We start from the raw sequence: 20,701 nt of genomic DNA on the forward strand, positions 1-20,701 counted from the left end.
TTTAAATCTTTAAGTTAAATTCTCTAATTGATTTAAAATGTGTCAGTGAAATATTTGATTTAATGCTTTTTCTCAATACCCTCAGGTGTTGCAATTGCACATCCATCATTTAGCCACCCAACCTATGCAAGTTGGCATCATATTCACACTTATATTTGGCACCTGGAAGACAAGAATGGATTCGAAATAAACTATAATGCTATTTTAAGGTAAATTACTGAATTTTGAAAATATTTTAAAAGTCATTAAAGTTACCTTTATTTCATTCTTTACAAATTACTTGCAGAGACTGTTAATTTGTTTTTAATAGTCATTGTGACCAGAAACAAGATCTTTGTGTTGATTTTTTCTATCACAATGGATTACAATTTGAATCTAGTTACAGAGCTCCATCTATCAAACTATTATTGGTTAGACAAAACCCCAACTGTATAAAGTTTATTAAAAAATAAGCAAAAAAAGTCTTAAATTATTTTAAAAAATTTTAATTTGAACCATGAAATTGATTTTCATTGTTTTATCAATAATAGCATTAAAATTAGACTTTATGTTAGACAGTTGCATGCATAGCTTTTGAGCAGCATTAAATCTTATTCTGAATTAGTTTTTGGTGCATGCATAATCTCAAAAGGAATTAAATGAGCTAATTTATGGTTTTCATAAAAATAAAGACAAAAAAGAGCTTTTATAAAGGTTGAAAATAGTTATCAGAAAAGCACATTTCTTTATTATTGAAACTGTTTTTAATCTAAAAGTTGGATGGAAAATACCACTGCAATTTTTTATAACTGCACATCTTCAGGCATGCCAATTGCTTCGCTTTCAGCAGAGTTTCCCCATTTTTAACATTTGAACACTGCACAGCTTTCATAATACTCTGCTTTTTCACATGCAAATCCATGCAAAAATCAAGATCTCATTCTTCCGTTTTGTGAAGTTACTGCATTTGCTTGGGTAACAGTAGGAATGCAATGCGTCATGTCTTTGGAGTAGATGCCTTAATTCTCAACACACTAGTCAGGGGTTCCCCCACTGGTCAGGGAATTTCATTTTTACTCCAAAAATCCGGGAAAGTTGCAATTTTTTTACAAAAACCTGGAATAATCCTATACCATACCTGGAAAATAACTAGTCTTAAAATTGTCAGTAACTGTAATCAATTATTGAGATTCGAGTTAAATAGTTCTAACATCCATTACAATTATTTGTTGTAAAAATTTCACATTTTTAGTCAAACTGAAATGTTCCCTTCCTCATTAAATGATATCTTTTTACATAAAAAATCTAATATTTCACATTACAAATAAAAGAATTAAAGTTTTCTGTTGAAAATATGGTCTCAATTTTCCTTGAAGTTTATACCTGGAAAAGTCAAGAGTTTTTTTTTTTTTTTTTTCTGAAATTGAGTGGGAACTCTGTAGTCAGAATGTAATTTGGGCATTGTGATCAGAGCAACTGAGGCTGAAAAAATGTAGCACTTGCAAAGTTTATTTCTATCAAACATTGTTCTCATCGCTGGCTGGTTAACTGTAAAGCGTATTTTGAAGTTTAAAAAACTACTTAATGCCATTTAAAAGAATCTATTTTCAAAGATGATTATATAAAAGAATTTCCTGTTCTAAAATGCTCAAAAACGTCTGAGAATTATGGATATTGTGTTATGCTTATTCTACTTTTGCAAAGGGTGAACCGTGTGATTGTAGATGTTGTGTGGATTGTGAAGAGCATAAAAAAATAAAAATACTGAGAAATGGGCTTTAAGCCAGAAAACTACTGCATTATTTTCTTCTTCATCAGATGATTTTTGAGTTATTCGGGCTAAGACATGGCCCGATTTGCTAATTTCGTTTTGGAACATAATGCTGTCTCTGATCATGTGCGACCTTTATCTAGGAAAATTATTTTTTTATGAGGATTTGGGTATAGTTGCTAAATATAGCTGAGCAAGAACGACTGCTGTTATTTATTGTTCAACAATAAATATTAACAATGAGCTAATGGCTATTTTTAAATTTTTTTCCGCTTGTTTCTGATGCCAGTGATTCTCATTCTCGAGTTAAGATATTCCTCTAATTGTAAGCATTATCGATGATGATAGAATAACTCCATGACTGTGAAGTTTGTCAAAGTGTGATAGTGATGGTACGAGACAAAATATGTTTCACCTGCTTAATGAGGAACTTGCAAAATGATATATTCCTTGAGCATTTTCATATGTAATGCTTAATCTATGGTTGGAAAGTATAAAGGACTTTTTATTAGAAGCACAATGTTTTTATTGAAAAGAATTCAAAAATGATTGCATGTCAATGCTTTTGTTATTTGTTACATTTAACTGCAAAAAGAAGGGAGCTACAAATGAATGTTGAATATTTTTTTATTGTTGTATTTTATTATTTAAAAAAAGAAAGCCTGCCAGAGCTTTTGTGAGCATGTGATACTAAAATATGTGACCACAAAATATCTGTGTTTGCTCAATGTTATTGAAAGATTTCTAGAACACTAGGACTGTCTTTCTGTTTTTTTTTAAGGGAAAATGGTTCAAATCTGATAAATGTGAAAGGATCTGAGAACAAAACTTTATCTTTTGTTCTTGCAAGCTGTTTTATTGCTTTTCTGTGAACATTTTTCTGCAAACTGAAGAACCATTGTCTTCGGAGAGATTTGGAAATGCTTTTAACTAAGTTAATTGCACGCTATATATTACCACTTTCGGTTGATGGAGCAAAAAGTATTCTCAATTTGGAATTTTGCAATGGAGAGGAAAAAAAACAAACAAAAAAGTTGAATGAAGCAAGACAAGGAAATTTCTTTAACTGAAGATGCTGTGTTTGCATTTTATCAAAGTTTCAGACATTTTATTCTCAATCATTCAAATACATCACAGAAAAATTTCCACTTGAAGATTATTGTATACTGAAGTTGCTGATATCAATATGATGCTTGAAGGTTATTTTGTTGATCTCTTTTATGAAGATTTTACTGACTTACAAAAAAGTGAACAAAGAATTGCACTCTATCAAGTCAATAACTTCAGTGTGGATATTGTAAAATGTAATAAACCTACTGAAGTTTAAACTATGATAGTGTCATGCTAATATATGTGTAACATATTTCCTAACATTAAAAACTAAATGATTAACTTATTTAAATCTTTTTAATACCACAATTGAGTGTAGAATTAAATCTATTTTTAGAGATTCCCTTTACATCTGCCTGCTTCGAAAACCGTTATATGGTTGCTTATGTTTTGAATTCATTAAAATTCGTTATTATTTCTCACACTTTCTCCACCAACACATTTGATTGCCTAAGAAAAAGAGCGATAAATTTTATCAATTAATAGCTGATACATGGATTCATTAACTTTCCTTGGCAAACTATACTAATGTATACCTGACATTCATATTTTTAATTGCTTGATGGACGTGGGGTTTAATACTGAAGCATGGTGCGTAGCGCTTTTAAAAAGTGCTTACTTTTGACTTTCGTTTTTTAAAAGCCCTTTAAGGTGCTTTTTTCATTGAGTGTTTTTAAAAAGTGCTTAATTTTTCCTTTTCGAAAATGATATTTTTTTTCTTTACCATGTCGATTTTCTCCACATATTAAGCAAAGACATGCTTTTCACATTGTTCAATTCAAAGTTTTCACAATTCATTCAATTTCAATATATTTGGGTGTCCCATTGGTCCATAGCACATGAAAGCGTCAATCATTTTACATGTTTGATGAAATCCTTGAAAGTCCTTATGTGCATCTACTAAGCAGGGAGGTTTGGCGAGATTCTTGCACCCTCATGTAAACTCTGTTGCATTTTGCGAGATATTCACAATTTCAGGCTTCATTTTCCACCGTCTGATGTCGAACCGGAAAACCTTTTCATCTTTTTATAATGGCTAATATAAACAAGAAAACAGTTCTTAGTCAGACACTGGTTATTTTATTATGATCGGGTAAAGTCTTTTAAAAATTATTTTGCATTTTATTAATGTATATAGTGCTTAAAAATATTTTTTGAGTGCTTAAAAAGTACTTAAAAGGTGCTTATTTTTTGTTGAAAGATTTGGCTACGCACCCTGAGATTCTTCCTGGCCATTTTTATTATTTATCTCATCTTCTTAAAAGCAATTAATGAAATTTTGATAAATAATTGCTCATCACTTTGGACAAGTTAATAATCGGACAAATCGATAATAATAAATTCCTAAAATGATTCAAACACTCACCAATTCTTTTTAAACTAGTAATAATTATCATCTTCAGTATTCTACTAATATTGCTTTCCTTCAACTACATCATACTACTTCAATCATCAAATTTTTATCATAAGTTTTTTATACCTTAAAAATTACTTTCCCCATAGATAGGGAAAGTCAAAGATCAGAAAGTTTGTTTTAAGTACAACACTCTGAAAATTGTTCTAATGAAGATATTTCTGATCCCACACAGCAATGTTTCTAGTGAAAAGCTATTTAGTCTTTTGCAGTAGAATTAACTTGAATTCTGGGCCAAAGTCGTGGCATTATAAATACAGATAATGTGTGATGCTCTTTTAATTTTTATTTATAAGAGCACATCTTTAAAATTCATATTTTAATTGCACTTTAATACAATATTTATGAAATATTGTATTAATAAATATTTCATATATCCACCAATGCTTTATTGTTCCTTGTTATGTAATGTATATTATAAAGAGTATTTAATGCTGCAAAATGGTTGATCATTGACTATGATAAAGTGGTCTTCTTCAGCTTACCTGAACATTGACATCCCTGCATCTTTTTCATAATTTATTCAATATATTGTAATTGGATAAATATTTATTGTTTCACAGTTGTTTTTGTTAAATAATTTCATAAAAGTTACTAAAATGTTCTAAAATAAAAAATAAAAATTTACTAAAATAAAAAATAAATATATCAACAGTTAGGTATAAATACAATTACAGGATTCCAAAATCATTACTGGTTTAAAAAAAATACCAATTTTTGGACCCTGTGACTCTTCAATGGACTACGGAGCATCCTTTGGGTACCACGGTTCTGTCACATTCAAAAGTAGAAGTCACAGTCATTTTTTGGAAATTATCTCTCTACGCTGAAAAACAATTAATTAAGTTGTATTATTTGCAGTAATAATTCTTGTATTTGTGCAAGTAAAAGCAAGAAGTTTTTAGGAAGCATTATATTAATCGCTTATTTCTTCTATTCAGAGAACCTAGTGGGAAACAAGTTGTGTCCTTCAATCCACCTAAAAAGGTTATGATAAAAGATGGTTCTTTGGTTGAGAAAGTTGCAATATTTAGCTGGAAAAAGGTAAGAGTGTTTCATTAATAAATTTTAATAAAATCCCCTATATATTATATTTTAATAAAATTATCTCTAAACTAAGATTTGGTAAAATAATTATAGTTGTTAATATTAAAGGTGCTCATTAACATTATTCAAAACTTATTTTTATCACTAACTAAAATTGCTAAAAATCATTTCATAAAACCATGTTATTCTATTATATCTGATCTAAGAGTCAGGCACTAAATATTTCAAACAATAAAGCAGATTTTTGTCTACATGCACTTGAAGTTTGTGTTAACATCTTAAAGTTAATACTGTTTAACTAATGAGACAATAACAATTTTATATTTCAAAATGTTTAAGAATTTTAAACTATTTGGTTTTTCCAAAATGGCTGATGAATCCCTGAAAAGCTCTGGCAGCTGCCTAAAGACTCTCGGAAGCTCAGTTTCGTAACTAATTATCTTGTGTGTATTTATTTACAGAAATTCATTGCTTATAAATGTTCGTTTTTATTCATATCTACTAGTTAAAATTTTTCTTAACTCATATATAGTAAAGGTTTTAAATTTCAGAGTGGTTAGAAAAGTGTTTAGTGATTTGTCGTCTACTTCTGTAAGTAATTATCTGCTACTTCAACTAATAATACGTTTAAAAACATGTGTAAAAAATTGTCTGATATGCCTATTTAAGAGGAAAATAGTTGATAAAATATAAAAATCAGAATAATTTCTTCAAATACTAATTACCAGTTCTTACTTTAAAAGCACTATCTTTGTTTATCAGAACAAAGCTACTACCCCAGCTGTTAATTTGTTTACTTTTTTTTTAAAATTTAGTTAATGTGTTCTTTTTCTTTAGATTGAAAGATCACCTTATATTGTGGTTGTGGTATCCTTTGAACCAACTCCTCCTCAGAAGACTTTAAAAAATAACATCATTTCAGACTCTGTCAACTTTTCATATCACCGTATCGATATTCTTCCCACCTCCAACACATGTAGACATATGAAACAATTATCTTCTCTAGGTGAGCAATTAATCTTTTTAATGTTTGAATGCACATTTAATGTTTTATATTGCCCCCCCCCCCCAAAAAAAATCAAATACTGTTTTTTTTTTTTATATTAAAAAACAAGTGAATCCAAGTAAATAATAGGTAATCTAAAAAATCTGTGCAAATTTCACTTGAATATAAAGCATGCTATTGTGTTTTTAAAGAAAAAGTAAGCAAATTATTGTAATAATGCACTAAAAATATCAAAACAAAGGAAAATAAACAAAAAGGTTAAGATTTTTTTGTAAGGCTATTTGAACATTTAAATACTGAAAGATTAAAACTAACTCATTAGTCTATTGGATGTTAGAAAAATTACACTACATTCTTCTTCAGTAAGCTTTAGTCAATTTAATATGTATTGGAGATTTTTAAAATGAAGAGGCATTGGGGCAAAAAAAATTTTTAAAAACTAAATATTCCAAGTTACTACCTATAAAATTTTTAGCTTCAATTAGAATGTTTCTTGCGAATGAAACTTTGTGACCCATTTTTCGATCAAGTTCAAGCAACCATTCAGTTATTAAATCTGGAGTCACCCATGCTGATCTATTTGCTTTCCTTTTTATTCCCAGCCTCAATAAATTTATTCCTTCAAAACACCTTTTTCTATAAAGTAAAGTCATTTACCTTACTTTACATTTTTCTTCTTCTAAGCATGTAGTTTTCTCCAAAAATGGTCAATAAAAAAAAAGACATCAGCATTAATATGTCTTCAGGTGCCTCAAATAAAGAAGGTAGTTTCTCCAACTCTTCTTCAACCGTGCCAGCATCCGCAGAAGCAGACTTTGAATTTATTGACTTCCATTTCTCACTAGTTAGCAGCATTAAATCCTGTGCCTCTTTCAGGACTTCACTAGAATTCGGAATCTTACTTTAAGTAGTTTATTCCTAATTTCTCAACGACCTCTGTAGCCTTTTCTTGTAACATAGGATCTGATACTGAATGTTTGTTCTTCTAACTTGAGGAAACCCTTTTTAAAAACAAATTGGTAAATCCAGATTTTCAGAATAAGTTCTAATTTGTTTCCATTTTTGCATCTCACTTTCATTAGTTTTTCTGTAAAGTGTTCGACCAATGTTTGATGTTTGTAATACTCTAAAACTTCAATTTTTTTCTTTCTGAGTTAAAGCATTGAGAGACATTGTTGAATGAAAAGAGATTTTCTCAAGAATAAGGATCTTTTGCTTTTTCTGTCTCAAATAATTTCAGATGAAGATGCAACGAAATGAAAATGTTTTTCCTAATTAAACAGATATTGAAGTTAGCCATATGATACTGAATAGACACTTGTATTCCTACATCCCAGTCAGTTCCATTCAATAGTTTTACTCCCCCTTAACATCTCCTCATTGCTTAATAATAAACCTGGCAATGCCTCCTTGATACATAGACATTACCTACCTGTAAGACGCTTATTGAGTTGTTGCATTCACAATTAAACTCAGTCTAAATGTTATATGAATATCTTGTTTTAGTGGATTTCCATTCTTTTTTTAATCCAGTTCCATTGATCAAACTAATTAAATTGAATCATTAAAAGGAAATTTCAGTGGGGTATCGAGATAATTTAATGTGTCATTTCAACTCGCGGGGTCTCATAATTCAACTATGGGGTCTAACTATCATCCCAATGAAAAGTCCAAAAGATACTACTGTTCAAAATATTTCACATGCACAGCACCATTTTTTTCTTTCTTGATAAAGGTGACAGGGGAATAATTAGTTGTTTAGTTCTGAATATTTTTTTTTTTTTTTTTTTTTTTGGAATTGAAAGTAATAATTTTTTTTTTTTTAAAGTGGTGTCCAGTTTAAAGAGTTTGAAAGTAATGTTTGAGGGCATGTTATAGGAGTGGCACATAATTGTTTTTCTAAAGGAGATTCACTAGGAATGAAAAGAAACTTCTTTTCATTAGGTTAACCGATGTTTTTCATTTGCCAATCTGACCATTCATTGTATTAAATTTAGGTACTATGGGAGCTTTCTTATCTGCATCATGCTTCATCTCACCCTATAACTATTTGACTGAAGATGAAAGCTTGCTAAAAATATTTAGCTACATGGCATATTTCAAAGATCCTGATCGTAACCTTCCAAATCCTGGATTTAAGGTAATATTTTATGTTTTTGATTTTTAAATATGAAAAGCTCTTTTGAAATCTATTACCTGTAGTGTTTCATATAAATTTAATTTTCAAAGTCGGACTTCACTTGTTTGGTCTAAGCATGCAATGATTTCATATGCATAGTTATAGTTTTATAAAGAACTATTACATGCTAAACAGTCCTGCTAATAAAAAATAGTTTTTCTTATGTTAATAGATGTTAGTATTTTAATTAACGAAATTGTTTATTTTATGAAGTTAAAAAATGCTTAGGGTTTCTTACATGTTTAGTTTTAAATAGAATTTTCAAAGTTATATTTTTGAACGATTCTATCTAAAACTTACATTTGTAGATGTTCCAGCACACTTCTTCAGAAAAACTCTATGGGTTTATATATAATAGAAAAATATAAATGTAGGTATGTGAAGTCCATCAGCATGCATATAGACCTTCCATATCAGATTTGAGTTTATCTGAAAACTTTTAGAAAGGAATTGTTTGTAAGATCTATTATTTCATACATTTAAAAGGAAGATAATTACTTTGCTTGCAGATTGATAGACTCAATGACTCATCATAAATACATGAAAATGGTAGACTCTCGTAAATATCTTTTCATGTATCCTGAACTGAGGATATCAATTTTAAAAAGTGTTTTTTGGGCTAAATTGGATGTTATTTTTTGAGGGAGAGAAGGCGCAAACACGTCTTAAAGACTTGAAGATCATGAAATAATTTTGTTACTAAATTTGTAACAGAGTAACTTTAAATTTATTTTCAAAAGCTAACCAATAAATAAAATCAATATACAGCGTCTTATAATTTTTATTAAATAAGAACTAGCTGAGAAATATTCTGACTTTAGTAAATTAATTCGATTTTATTTAAACTCTGTTATATAGATAATCTGAAATATATTTTGTTGGTTAGACAACCCTACTCACTTATGAAATTGATATCATATCTATAAAATGATAAATAATTTAACCCTTGAAATTGCAAAGAGAAAAAGGAAAGGAAAAACAAGCATTTATTAAATAATTATCAAATTTTGTATAAATGCCTACATAGGGAAATAAACGTTATAATCTACATACAAAATTTTCATTGCGCCTTGGACCTAATTGTACTGCTGGAACGTTTAAATTGTTCTAAGTTGCATGTCACAAACTTAGGTTCTTTGGGCTGTAAATTAGCAAAACGTGGAATAATTTTTTTGGTTAAATTTTGTATCTATGATGATTATTTTGCATAATCGGTATGTTATTTATAAAATAGGGATAATTTGTAAACATAATTCCTGTTTTGAAATTCACTTCGCTTTTTTTAAATTTATTTCCTTAAAAATTATTTTCGGAATGGAATTACTCTTTTTATTTCCACTTTCTTTTCAATAGCATTAAACAGAAATCAGGCTTTAATTAAGCCCAGCTGTTAATTAAGTTATTTATTTAAAAGCTTTTTTGAAATGTAATCAAGTAATTTGAATCAATGCGCTGAATGTATTTAAACTGTTTTTCTTTTTTTTTTCAGCCTGGTGTAAGAAGTGAAATTCTTGCTTTAACTCAGATTACACCAGCCTGGCAAGATGCTTTACATCATGATGAGTTTTCAGATTATATTGTGCGAAGGTAATTTTGTTTTGTTTTGCATGGTTCAATCTATAATCTAATTGTACTATTTATAGCTTTTTAAATAATGTTAATGTTGCTAAAGCAGTTATTAAATATAAAAAAAAATAATTATAATAATATTTGAAATTTAAATATTTGACGAAAATTTTTTTAAAAAAAACTGTCATGGTTCTGCATGGTAGCTCATGTAGCAGGTTCAAAGCTCTTAGTTTCATCTACTGCAAAATCAACTCAAGTGTTATTAGTAGAGCCCGGATTTTGATGACCTAAAAAATCTCAACTAATGCCCTTAAAAAGGGCAAAAAATGCCCTTAAAAATGCAAAAATTGCGCAAAAAATGCCTTAAATAAAGTAAAAATATTGAATTAAAAAAATGTTTTGCTCTTTAAAATTATTATGAGTCATTTAAAAAATATAAAACAATGCAATACTTGTTCTACACTCATTAAAGTTTGAAAAATATGTTTTATATCCTTAAATAACAAAAAAAGGAAAATATATTGACATCAAAATATTTTTATTTTGTATAGAAACTTTAATGGATATAACAACTTCCATCTCATAATATTTCTAAATATCAGAATTACATTGGATTATTAAATGTTTTTCGATAATTTGAAATGTAAACGAGCGTCTCTTGTCTGAAAGTAAATTTTCATTCCTGCAGAAGCTTCTTTCAATGTCTACTGATGTTATAGGCATGTACTTGAAGAAGACGGTCTCTCTTACTGACAATTCTTCTTCAATTTGAAAAGATTTTGCTTCACTTGTTAATATCCTATAGATTTTCTTCATTGTTTGGAAGCCAGTGTAATAATGAAAATTGATAAAAAATAATAAAAATTGGAAAAATTAACAAAAAACTTTAAAAAATGCATTAAAATGCAAAATACGCCCAAAAATGTAAAGAAAAATGCCTTATAAATCTAAAAAAAATGCTCTAAAAGACAAAAAATGTCCAAAAATGCAAAAAAATGCAAATGTCATCAAAATCCGGGCCTTAGTTATTAGTAATTCTGTGACTACTAAATGTATACAGCTTTAAAAAAATGAACTGTAAAATTTTTCAGAAGGCCCGTATGAGCAGTTCGCAAAAAATATAAAGAAAACATGCTAAATGACTTGTGATCAAAAGAATGGATTTTTACATACTTGATCTCAATCTAAATGATTTAAGGAATTGGCCCTAAATATGCTAATTAGTTCAGACAACTAAATAACTAATTAGTTCAGGCGATATTTTAAGTTACGTAATTGGATACAAAATCGCACTTCTACTTTCTCTGAATAAGCATATCTTCCCTTCGACCAATTATGATTCCTGACCTCGAAAATTTAGGGAATAGCTGCTATCTGAGAAATATAGTCCCAACAGTTTTGTCAGGAATGTGGTCGAAAGTTGAGACCCCTTAATGTTAATTTTACTCTTTGCTTATTTCACTAATATATCAAGAACTTTTTAAGTGAATTGAAAAATTTCTGTTCAAAATTAAATTTTGAAATTGGTTTGTCCAAAGATAATTCCTTGAAAAATATTATTTTTAATAATTATAATTTTTTATTATTTTATTTAATATTAGTTGAAAAAAATTTTATTGTAAGGTATAAAAATTCTTACATTATTTTAAAGAAAGTAATTTTTTATCACAAAATGCAAATTTCGAACAAAATAGGTCGAAGAGTTCCGAAGAAATCGAATTTTAAAGGCTGTTTTAACTGATTATTCTTAATCAGTATAGGAACAAAAAATTTCTTAATGCCATCCTTTTTTCAGTATTGTTTTTTTATTTTTGTTATGCACCTTTTAACGTCGTAAGTCAGTACGAGACCCTACAATATGTCCAAGTTCACATACAGCAAGTGTTTCACTACTGAAAAGGAGCAAATTTTTTAAACAAATAAAACCTTTCTCCTACATTACAATTTTTTTTCCTCTCTCTCTACAGAGGAATCTAACCTTGCACTTAATGAAATCTTAAATACGCTTAATGGAAAAGTTAAATACTGCTGTGAGTATTCTATTGCAGCTCTTGTTCTATAAAATATTGTAAGTTTAACTATTATTTTGTACTTAGAATGATTGTTAAAGGAACTCAACATTGTATGTCATTTTGGTTTTTTTACAGGCATTTTCTTTTATTGTAATCGAGATAATCCTACATATACAATTTTTTTATTTTTTAAAAGCTGAGTGTCAATTTTTTTTTTTCATCAATGTCTTCAATTTTGCATAATTATTGTATAAAATAAAATTTCCAAGCTTTCATTATCTAAAAATATTAAATTAAGTGTAGCACTTTATTTTCAGATTGCAGGCACTCTTTTTAATGATTATTGTTTTATTTTAATAAGTTTTGAACTTAGTCATTAAAAGGCTTGTATTGTTTTGGATATACACTTCAAAATTTTGGAATGCTTGTATCATCTTTTTATTTTATTTAATAATGATAACTTAATACTTCTAATAAATCCCCTGCCTAGGATAGTTCGAATTTAAAGACCGTTCACTAATTCATACATATAATCTTGTTTCAGTCTTTTAGTCATCTTATGAAAAAGTAACTCAGCAGTTTTCCTGACAATTTTTTTCTCTTGTCGATCAAATTGCAGTGAATACCATTGTTTTACATTTATTATATATTTCATTTCATTTCTTGCAAAATTAAAATTACTTAATTATATTAATTTATTATTGAAATTATTAATGTGATTGTTTAATTTCTTAGTTTTTTATTTTGATGATCTTTGCATGCAGGTTACAGTGTATAGAACAATTTTCTCATGATTTTTTTATTTTTGTGTACATTTATGCTTTACTATGTAAATTATATACAGTTTAATTTTGGCGTAATTTATTGTTGCATGAAAATAACTATGCTTATCAGTTTTCTTTTTAACTTATTTCAATCTATCTTTATATTGAGAAATTTATTTCTGAAATCAGTAAGTTTCAGGTTCCAGGATTTTTCACGTATGTAAGCCGAAATCACACCTTTTTTAAAAATCATTTCTGAACAACTTGTTCTTATCTTAATTTTTTATTTGAAAATGTTGTTTGTTGCCCATGATTTACTTTCTTTCCTGTTATGGAAAGTTAAAGAAATATGCCTACGAAACGAAATTTTTAAATCAGTGGATTACCAAATTTTTTTGCCTTTCATCATGCCTTAAAAATGATCTAGCATGTATGGGTTGTGCAAAAAATGCCCTAATTTTTCTTTTGAACTAAAACAAAACATAAATACACAAAAAGTAAAATTTACATTAAGTGGTCCAAACTTCTCACCGCTCTCCGGAACAAACTATTTGAACCATATGTGCCAGATTGCGGATAGCCTAAATGGATAGTCAATCTGGATTCAATTTCCAATTAGGATTTTCAGACTGACAATCCAAATTTGTCAAATATAAAGAGGCATGTTTATTGAAAGAGAATATCTATTTGTGTCTGTTTCCGTAAATTATAATATTGTCCGCACTAATAATTATATCCTCAAGCAAATAAAATTGAATCCTTGCACTTGAGAATCCGATGATTAAATCAAAAGTTATTCAGGATATTTTATTTATTTTCTGCACACTGTGCATTGATTGATTTAAAAGCACAAAATATATAGAAAGTTCTTTTTTTTATATTCTAATGCATAATACATGAAAAAAATAATAGCATCTGAATAATTTGAGAATTATGCTTTAAATAAAATTTAAAAAAAGGAAGGCTAGTGTTTACAGCATTTATGTTTTTAATATTTATTTTATTTTATTTGTATTTAAGTCTTCTAAAAATTATGATTGTTTGTTTTGTTTGTATTGTATTTTTCAGCTTAATATGTAGACAAATAGGAATAGGTGGACAGCATTCCACCCTAGAAAGAGGGCTCTGAGTTTAAAAAATCTTGGGAAATACTTTTATGTAAATGAAAAGAGTTGAGATTCAAAGCAATTTTATGTCCAGCCATTTAGTATTTAATAAAATGCTCAAAGTACTTGATGCATTTTTCAGAAATTTGAAAAATATTCATTAATTTTGGTTACAGATTAGCAATTGATACAAGTTTGTGGAATTAAATTTCAAAGAACATTTTTCTGGAGCTAGTAATTTGGTTTCAAAATCTCACTTATAAGTTATCATCAATCTATTTATTGTTACAAAAAAAAAAAAATTGTTTTTCCAAATCAAAGAATAAATAATAGTTAAATTTTAACAAAAAATCTTTTTTTTTTAAATGTATATATGAAGTGTCACTTTTCTTGTTTAAGATTTACTTTTTTTTATTGTAAAATTGAAAGATCATCAAAAATTGCACTATATATGTATATATATACATACAGTGAAACTCCGATTTTACGTTTACGAAAACGCACAAAGCAGGATAATGTAAAATCAGGGTAAAAAAATATTAACATATTTTTTAAAAATTGACACTCAAAAGATGGACTACTAAAAAAATTTTTTAATCTTTACACGTTTCCTGTTTTTTGATACTACTTCCACAATATCCCTCTCAATACTTATTATTGTTTGCAAATTTGTTTTATGGTTTACATTTATTTTATTACGTGACCAGCAGAAAGTTACATAAGAAACGGGAAACATACGAAATAGATTTCATAAAACCTGTGTACTACAATTTGTGTATGTATGTAATATTTATCTATCTAAATACATATTATTATTTATATATATACACACACACACACACACATATATATATATATATATATATATATATATATATATATATATATATATATATATATATATAATATTTATATACACATATGGGCATCTAATTATTAATGCATTTTTACCTAAATATGGTTTAAGCCGGTTTTTTGGTTTTTTACTCTGCAGGAAACCCATAAAATATTCTCAGTTACTCTTTTACTTCGGTAATTCTTTTTTACGTTTCTAATACATTATTTATTATTCTTTTTTGTAAATACCTTTTTTTTAAACACAGTTGAATGTGGTATAAAATGTAAATATAAAAATCCAAATTTGTTCAAAAATTAAATTTTTAACCATATTGCTGCTCTTAATGTGAAAACTATTTGCGCCAATCAAATAGACCAAATTTTGAAAACCAAATTTACTTGCTTCAAAATACATTTTTTCTTCTCCATAATGGTACTCTTGCTGTTCAAATAATAAGTAATTGTATTCAATAATATTCATCATATAGCAACAAAATGTGCATTGGTTTTTAAAACAGGTAATGTAAAACTTAATTTCAGACTATTTCAATTAAAAAAAAATATCAGGAATTCTGTAATAATATCAAAGTAAAAAATAATGATTTAAAAAAATTAAATTTGATATGGAGATTAAATATTAAATGTATTAAGTTTCCAAATCTTTATTAAATTACATTTTATAAAACGCAATCTAAGTTTAAATTTAATTTATATAGTTTTGTAATTAATAATTGACACATTTTTAAAAATAAGGACAAAATTGATTCTCTGTTTTGGTTGTCCTAAGCTGGTTTTGTATAGGATATAGGGTATTTATTGTCCAAAACATTTATCTTTTTTTCTAGCTTTAATGGATAATGTCTGTTTAAAGATGTTTCTTTAAGCTTGTATTAAAAATTTCAAATTATTCTACCATTTTAATAATATGCCATTTTTGCTTTCATTATGCAAAATATTTTTAAAAAATATAAATTATCTTAAGCATTTTTTATTTTAATGAAGTTATGTTAAAAAAAAAAAGCTATTGTAGTCAGTGAAGTGTGTCTTCAAGTTATTTTCTTTTCCATCTTAGATTTATCGCAACATCCTCAGGAGTGTTCCTGGTTTATCCTGCAACTTTAATAGATAAGTCCTTTGATCCAACAAGGCGTGACTGGTACATTAGGGCTTTAGAGCACCCTGGTAAAATTATTCTCACTTCTCCATATTTGGATGTTGGTGGAGCCGGGTACATCATAACTCTGAGTCTCACAATTTTCGAAGGAAAGTAAGTGACACTCTTTTCTTAAGCATTAATATTAAATTGTGGTTCAAAGCTTAGCGATTTGTTGAATAGGTTTACTAATAATACGATAACTTATTCTAATCGGATTATAAGTATTCAATATCTAAATGTTATTATAGTATGTAAAAGTTAGTTTACAATCAATGGATCCCGTCCCACGTCGATATCCACGGCAACGAGTTGGCTGACACTCTTGCAAAGAAGGGACTAGACCATCCAGTCCCTTCCACCTCAGAGCTTACATACCTTGAACTTTTTGCAAGACAAAAGGCCCAGAACAAACAAAAGTGGCTGCTTCCACCTATTCACTACTGGTATAAAGCAAAAAGACCAGGACTCTCTCTATCTCTTCCTGGTGACAGGCAAACCAACACCTGCTTATCCCGACTGGCCAGTGGACACCTGAAAAGTCTCACATTTTCTGCAAATCAAAAGATCTTTCCTCTTTGCCCTAAATGCCAACAAAACCCGGCATCACCTGAGCACATCTTGAACTGTTTAGGGCTGGCTGGAACGACATTCATTCCTCTCCCATTCTGGTTTCGGATTTTCTTAATCTCAACGGATTCATTGATCTGGTCTGACCCCGTCAGACCAGATGGGTATTAGCAACAACAACAATAGTTAGTTTTCCTTCTTTGATTGTCAATGTGTATAAAAATGTCATACTTCAGCATCATTACATTATTTAACAGTATACAATTTGTGGGCATTAATATTAATTATCTGTAATAAGTTAAACTTTTCCAGTTTTTTCTATTTATTGAATCAATTCAAATTTAATTTAAAGAAACCTGAGATAATCAAGACAATATATTTCTTTTAATTAAAAAATATTTCTAATTAATAGAATGATGGGGGAAAATGACTACTAGGCTGAATAAATATAAAATAGTAAAGATGTTTCTGTACTAATGGTTTAAAAAATAAGGAGCAAATTACATTTTTCTTAATAATTATATCTAACATAAGGGAGCTTTAAATTTAATAATATTGTTACTGCAGCATTAAAGAAATGAGAAGAAAAAAAAATACTTAAATATTTTAAATGAATTTTGAATATTTTTCCTTAAGCCTCTTTCTTTAATATAATTATGTTTCACACCAACAATGAAAATTTAGTGGTCCAATAAGACCCCCTAGGTATTCATTTAGTGTAGGGGTGCACAACCTGCAGCCCGCCATCTGTTGATGTGTGGTCTGCAAGAGCTTTTAAACACACTATATTTTCCTTTTTTTTAAAAAAAATTTGAATCAAAAGTTTGAGTTATGACTTTTTGATGTGCTCAATTTGCACAGACCTCTCTTTCAACAGTTATTGTTATGAAATTCCGTATGGCTTTAATAAATCCAATATTTTTAATACAATATTACGATGCACGAGTTTCGAATTTGAAATTTCAATGTAAAATTTTTGCACCAGACACTCTCAGTTATTTAATTTGAATTGATATCAGGGACTTTAATAATATTATAAATAAAAATATTAATAGTAGAACAATTAAATTTAGTACCAAATTTATTATTTTTTTAATGCATAGAATTCGATGCAAAAAAAAAAAACATTTTTTTTCTTACTATTTTGTTACATATTTCAAGATAAAAAATTTGTTGTTCATGCATATGATTTTAGCAACATTTTTAGAACACTTAGTGACAATTATAGCCATGTCACCATGCTGGTGTGAACCTTAAAGATATTATAAAAAAATGTAATTTGAAAATTTTACAATAAAAATATAAATATGCTGCATGTATACAAGTCAAATTTGTTTACATGAGTAACAGAAAATAATTCTTTGCTTGAACTAATAAAATAGAACTTGAAATTGCACTTCCTTCTAATTTATACTTTCGACTATAGCAAACATTAAATATTAAAAAAGTATGTAGGGAGAGTAGATATTGACAATGTCAACCTTCATCTATGAAAAGGTGCCCTAACATAGAATCGAGTTAACGTGTCATATACTAGTGAATTGGTATTGTATTTTTATAGTGGTAGACCCACTACAGTACTCCTCCACAAGAATCATAGCTGTGATAGAAATCGGTAAATGGATACCACTAGTTGATTCATTGCTGTTTTGTGAAAATCCGGGATAGTTGTATTAAGATCACCATACTTTTTGAGTGCTGATCATGAGAGCTATATTAACTTCACGGTTGTTGTTGCTCCTGCGATGCCTTAAGCCAGTGTTTCCCAAAGTGTGGTACGCGTACCCCCAGAGGTACGGGAACAGTTTAGCGGGGGTATGCGTTCTTATGCAAATATCCTACTACAAAAGAACATTTCAAAAAAATTTCATTTAAAAACAAAGCTAACAAAGCTCTCCATGAAAATTTATAATTAAGTATTTTTCTATTGGCTATTTTTTGCTGAGTTAACAGTTAATAATTAGTATTGTCAAAAGCCAGTTGTAATATTTAACTTTTGTGCAAATTTTTTTTATAGTAAAAAATACATAAATTTTTTTATTGGGGTACGCAGCATTACGAAAAATTTAGAAAGGGTACACAATGGGGAAACACTGCCTTAAGCAGTCGTGCGTACACGTTGTACGTTATGTGTGATCGAGACTGAATAGCAACAGCAAAAGGTGGATAATGCTGCAGTCACAGGTAGCAAGCCAACTGTTGAATGTGAACCATCCATCGAAATAGGCATGTTCTGATCGAAGTGGGTGTTACTATCAATACAGGCATGCTTATATCGAAGTGGGAGTTTCTGTCAAGGTAGGCGTGTTCACATCACTCCTGAAGGTCACCGATGTGGGGAGATAAATTGCATGTATTAAATTCTACATTTCAGATAGGTCAATCGTCAAAGATAAAGAAGGTGAAATGCGAAATGTAAACATATTTTTCATAACGTTATAACAACTAAATTAAAAACATCCAGGATTTTAATCAAACCTGTAGAACAAAAGAATCGACGTAAAGCAAAGCGCAAAAGAGAGAAAGAACAAAAATCTTACTTTGGTATATATACATTTCATTTAATTGAAATTCAGTTCAGTTCGTTATACTTCAGGAAAACGATTACAGAGAATACATTGAATATACTTAGAAGTTTACAAGTTCGCCAGGTCAATAACTTTGGTACTTGAATCTAGTATGTTGATTACTCCACAAGTAGGTAAAAGTAAAGTTTGAGAAACTCTTTTAAAAGATTGTGATTTAATTCATTTTAATTCCACAACATGAAACTAGTGATGCTCTATTTTATTTCAAACATTTTAAAGAAACATAATGATTTAATCTTAAATTTGCTTACATTGATATATTTCACGTGGTAGAAACCTAATTCTATGTATCCATTTAAAAATTGCAGATTTATATTTATTTAAAGCTGTTAAACACGAAACTGTAAAAAAATTATAGAAAGCTACATTGGTTTAAACCAGCCAACCCAAATTATTATAACTTACAAAAATTTTCTCTTTAACTATTGTGGTAATTAAAATAATTTAGTCCTAAAAACAGAACAAAAAAAGTCATAATTTTAAGGTTTGAAAATAGTATAATAACTTTAGGGGATAAGTATTACAAAGTAATTTTTGTACTTATTTGGTTATTACTTTAATTAAATCGTATTGTACTTTAATTAGACACTATTAAATAAAGAGCTGTAATTATATTTTCTCTGTAATAAATTTTTATTGAATATGGAATAAAAGTTCTGAGAGAATTTTATTAAACTATTAATTTATTTTAAAATAAGAAGAAAAAAAAATTTTTTTTTTTCTTTTTCCAGGTTGTATGGATAATTTTTATTTAAAAAATATTATTTTTCCTTTCTTTTTTATTCCTTTTTTTATTATTGTTGTAGTAACAATTCTTTTGATAGGCCTACTGCTCTGCATACTTCATCTGATAATGTTGTTGCTGTGATGGGATTGGATTTCTCTTTTGGTTACTTTTATAAGTTCCTTGTTGAAAAACTGCCAGTTTGCCAGCAGGACCATATGATGTAAGATCCATTTTATTAAATAGTTTAGACTTCCTTGCATTTATTTTTATGTGCAATATTTTGAAAGTAATATACTGTTTCAATACAAGCCCTGAAAATCGTTCAATAGCTTTTTTAGTTATAGTAATTCTAAAACTTGGTAATCACTTGATTTTATCTATATACATCAGAAACCTAATGCATATAAATATTTATTGTTGTGTAAATTGTTATAAAGCTAAATAATGAAATTAAAAGTTAAGTGAAGAAATAATAATAAACTATCAGTGCAAAGAAAGAAACATCAATCTAAATTATCTCTTGAAACAGCGTTAGTATTGCAGGGCTGATTGTGCTCCGGAAAAAATCCGGATTTCCGGACTTTTCGCTTACAGTGATCCAGAAGTTTCCGGAGATCAAAGGCCCAGACGTTTCAAAAAATCATTGATCACAGAAGTTTCTGGAAATCAAATTTTCAAAGGTGGAACTTAAAAACACAGTTTATTTTATTTGTTTGTAAGGGAGAGCCAGAGATACACTTTATAAGCTTATATTCATGATCAATATTCATTTTTTATCAGTAAATAGTTGTTATAATCATAAACTCAAGAAAGAAAGACATATTTGTAAATTTTATTAATTTCCAGGTCATCATAGGTATGTGTAAATG

At 28.4% G+C, this 20,701-nt stretch overlaps 1 protein-coding gene across 1 annotated transcript in view; it reads left to right on the forward strand.

Annotated features, from left to right (window-relative positions):
• LOC107451859 (VWFA and cache domain-containing protein 1) overlaps nt 1–20,701 on the forward strand; it is a 78,835-nt gene that overhangs the window by 40,406 nt on the left and 17,728 nt on the right. Inside the window, exons 13-19 of the mRNA XM_087167553.1 lie at nt 86–209; nt 5,216–5,318; nt 6,159–6,327; nt 8,325–8,467; nt 9,996–10,093; nt 15,867–16,061; nt 19,930–20,052. Of these exons, the coding sequence (XP_087023679.1) occupies nt 86–209; nt 5,216–5,318; nt 6,159–6,327; nt 8,325–8,467; nt 9,996–10,093; nt 15,867–16,061; nt 19,930–20,052 (955 nt within the window). The remainder of the gene's footprint in view (nt 1–85; nt 210–5,215; nt 5,319–6,158; nt 6,328–8,324; nt 8,468–9,995; nt 10,094–15,866; nt 16,062–19,929; nt 20,053–20,701) is intronic.

This window comes from Parasteatoda tepidariorum, chromosome 7, assembly GCF_982258835.1.
Source record: "Parasteatoda tepidariorum strain Cologne lab strain chromosome 7, Ptep-v5.0, whole genome shotgun sequence".
Taxonomy (NCBI): domain Eukaryota; kingdom Metazoa; phylum Arthropoda; class Arachnida; order Araneae; family Theridiidae; genus Parasteatoda; species Parasteatoda tepidariorum.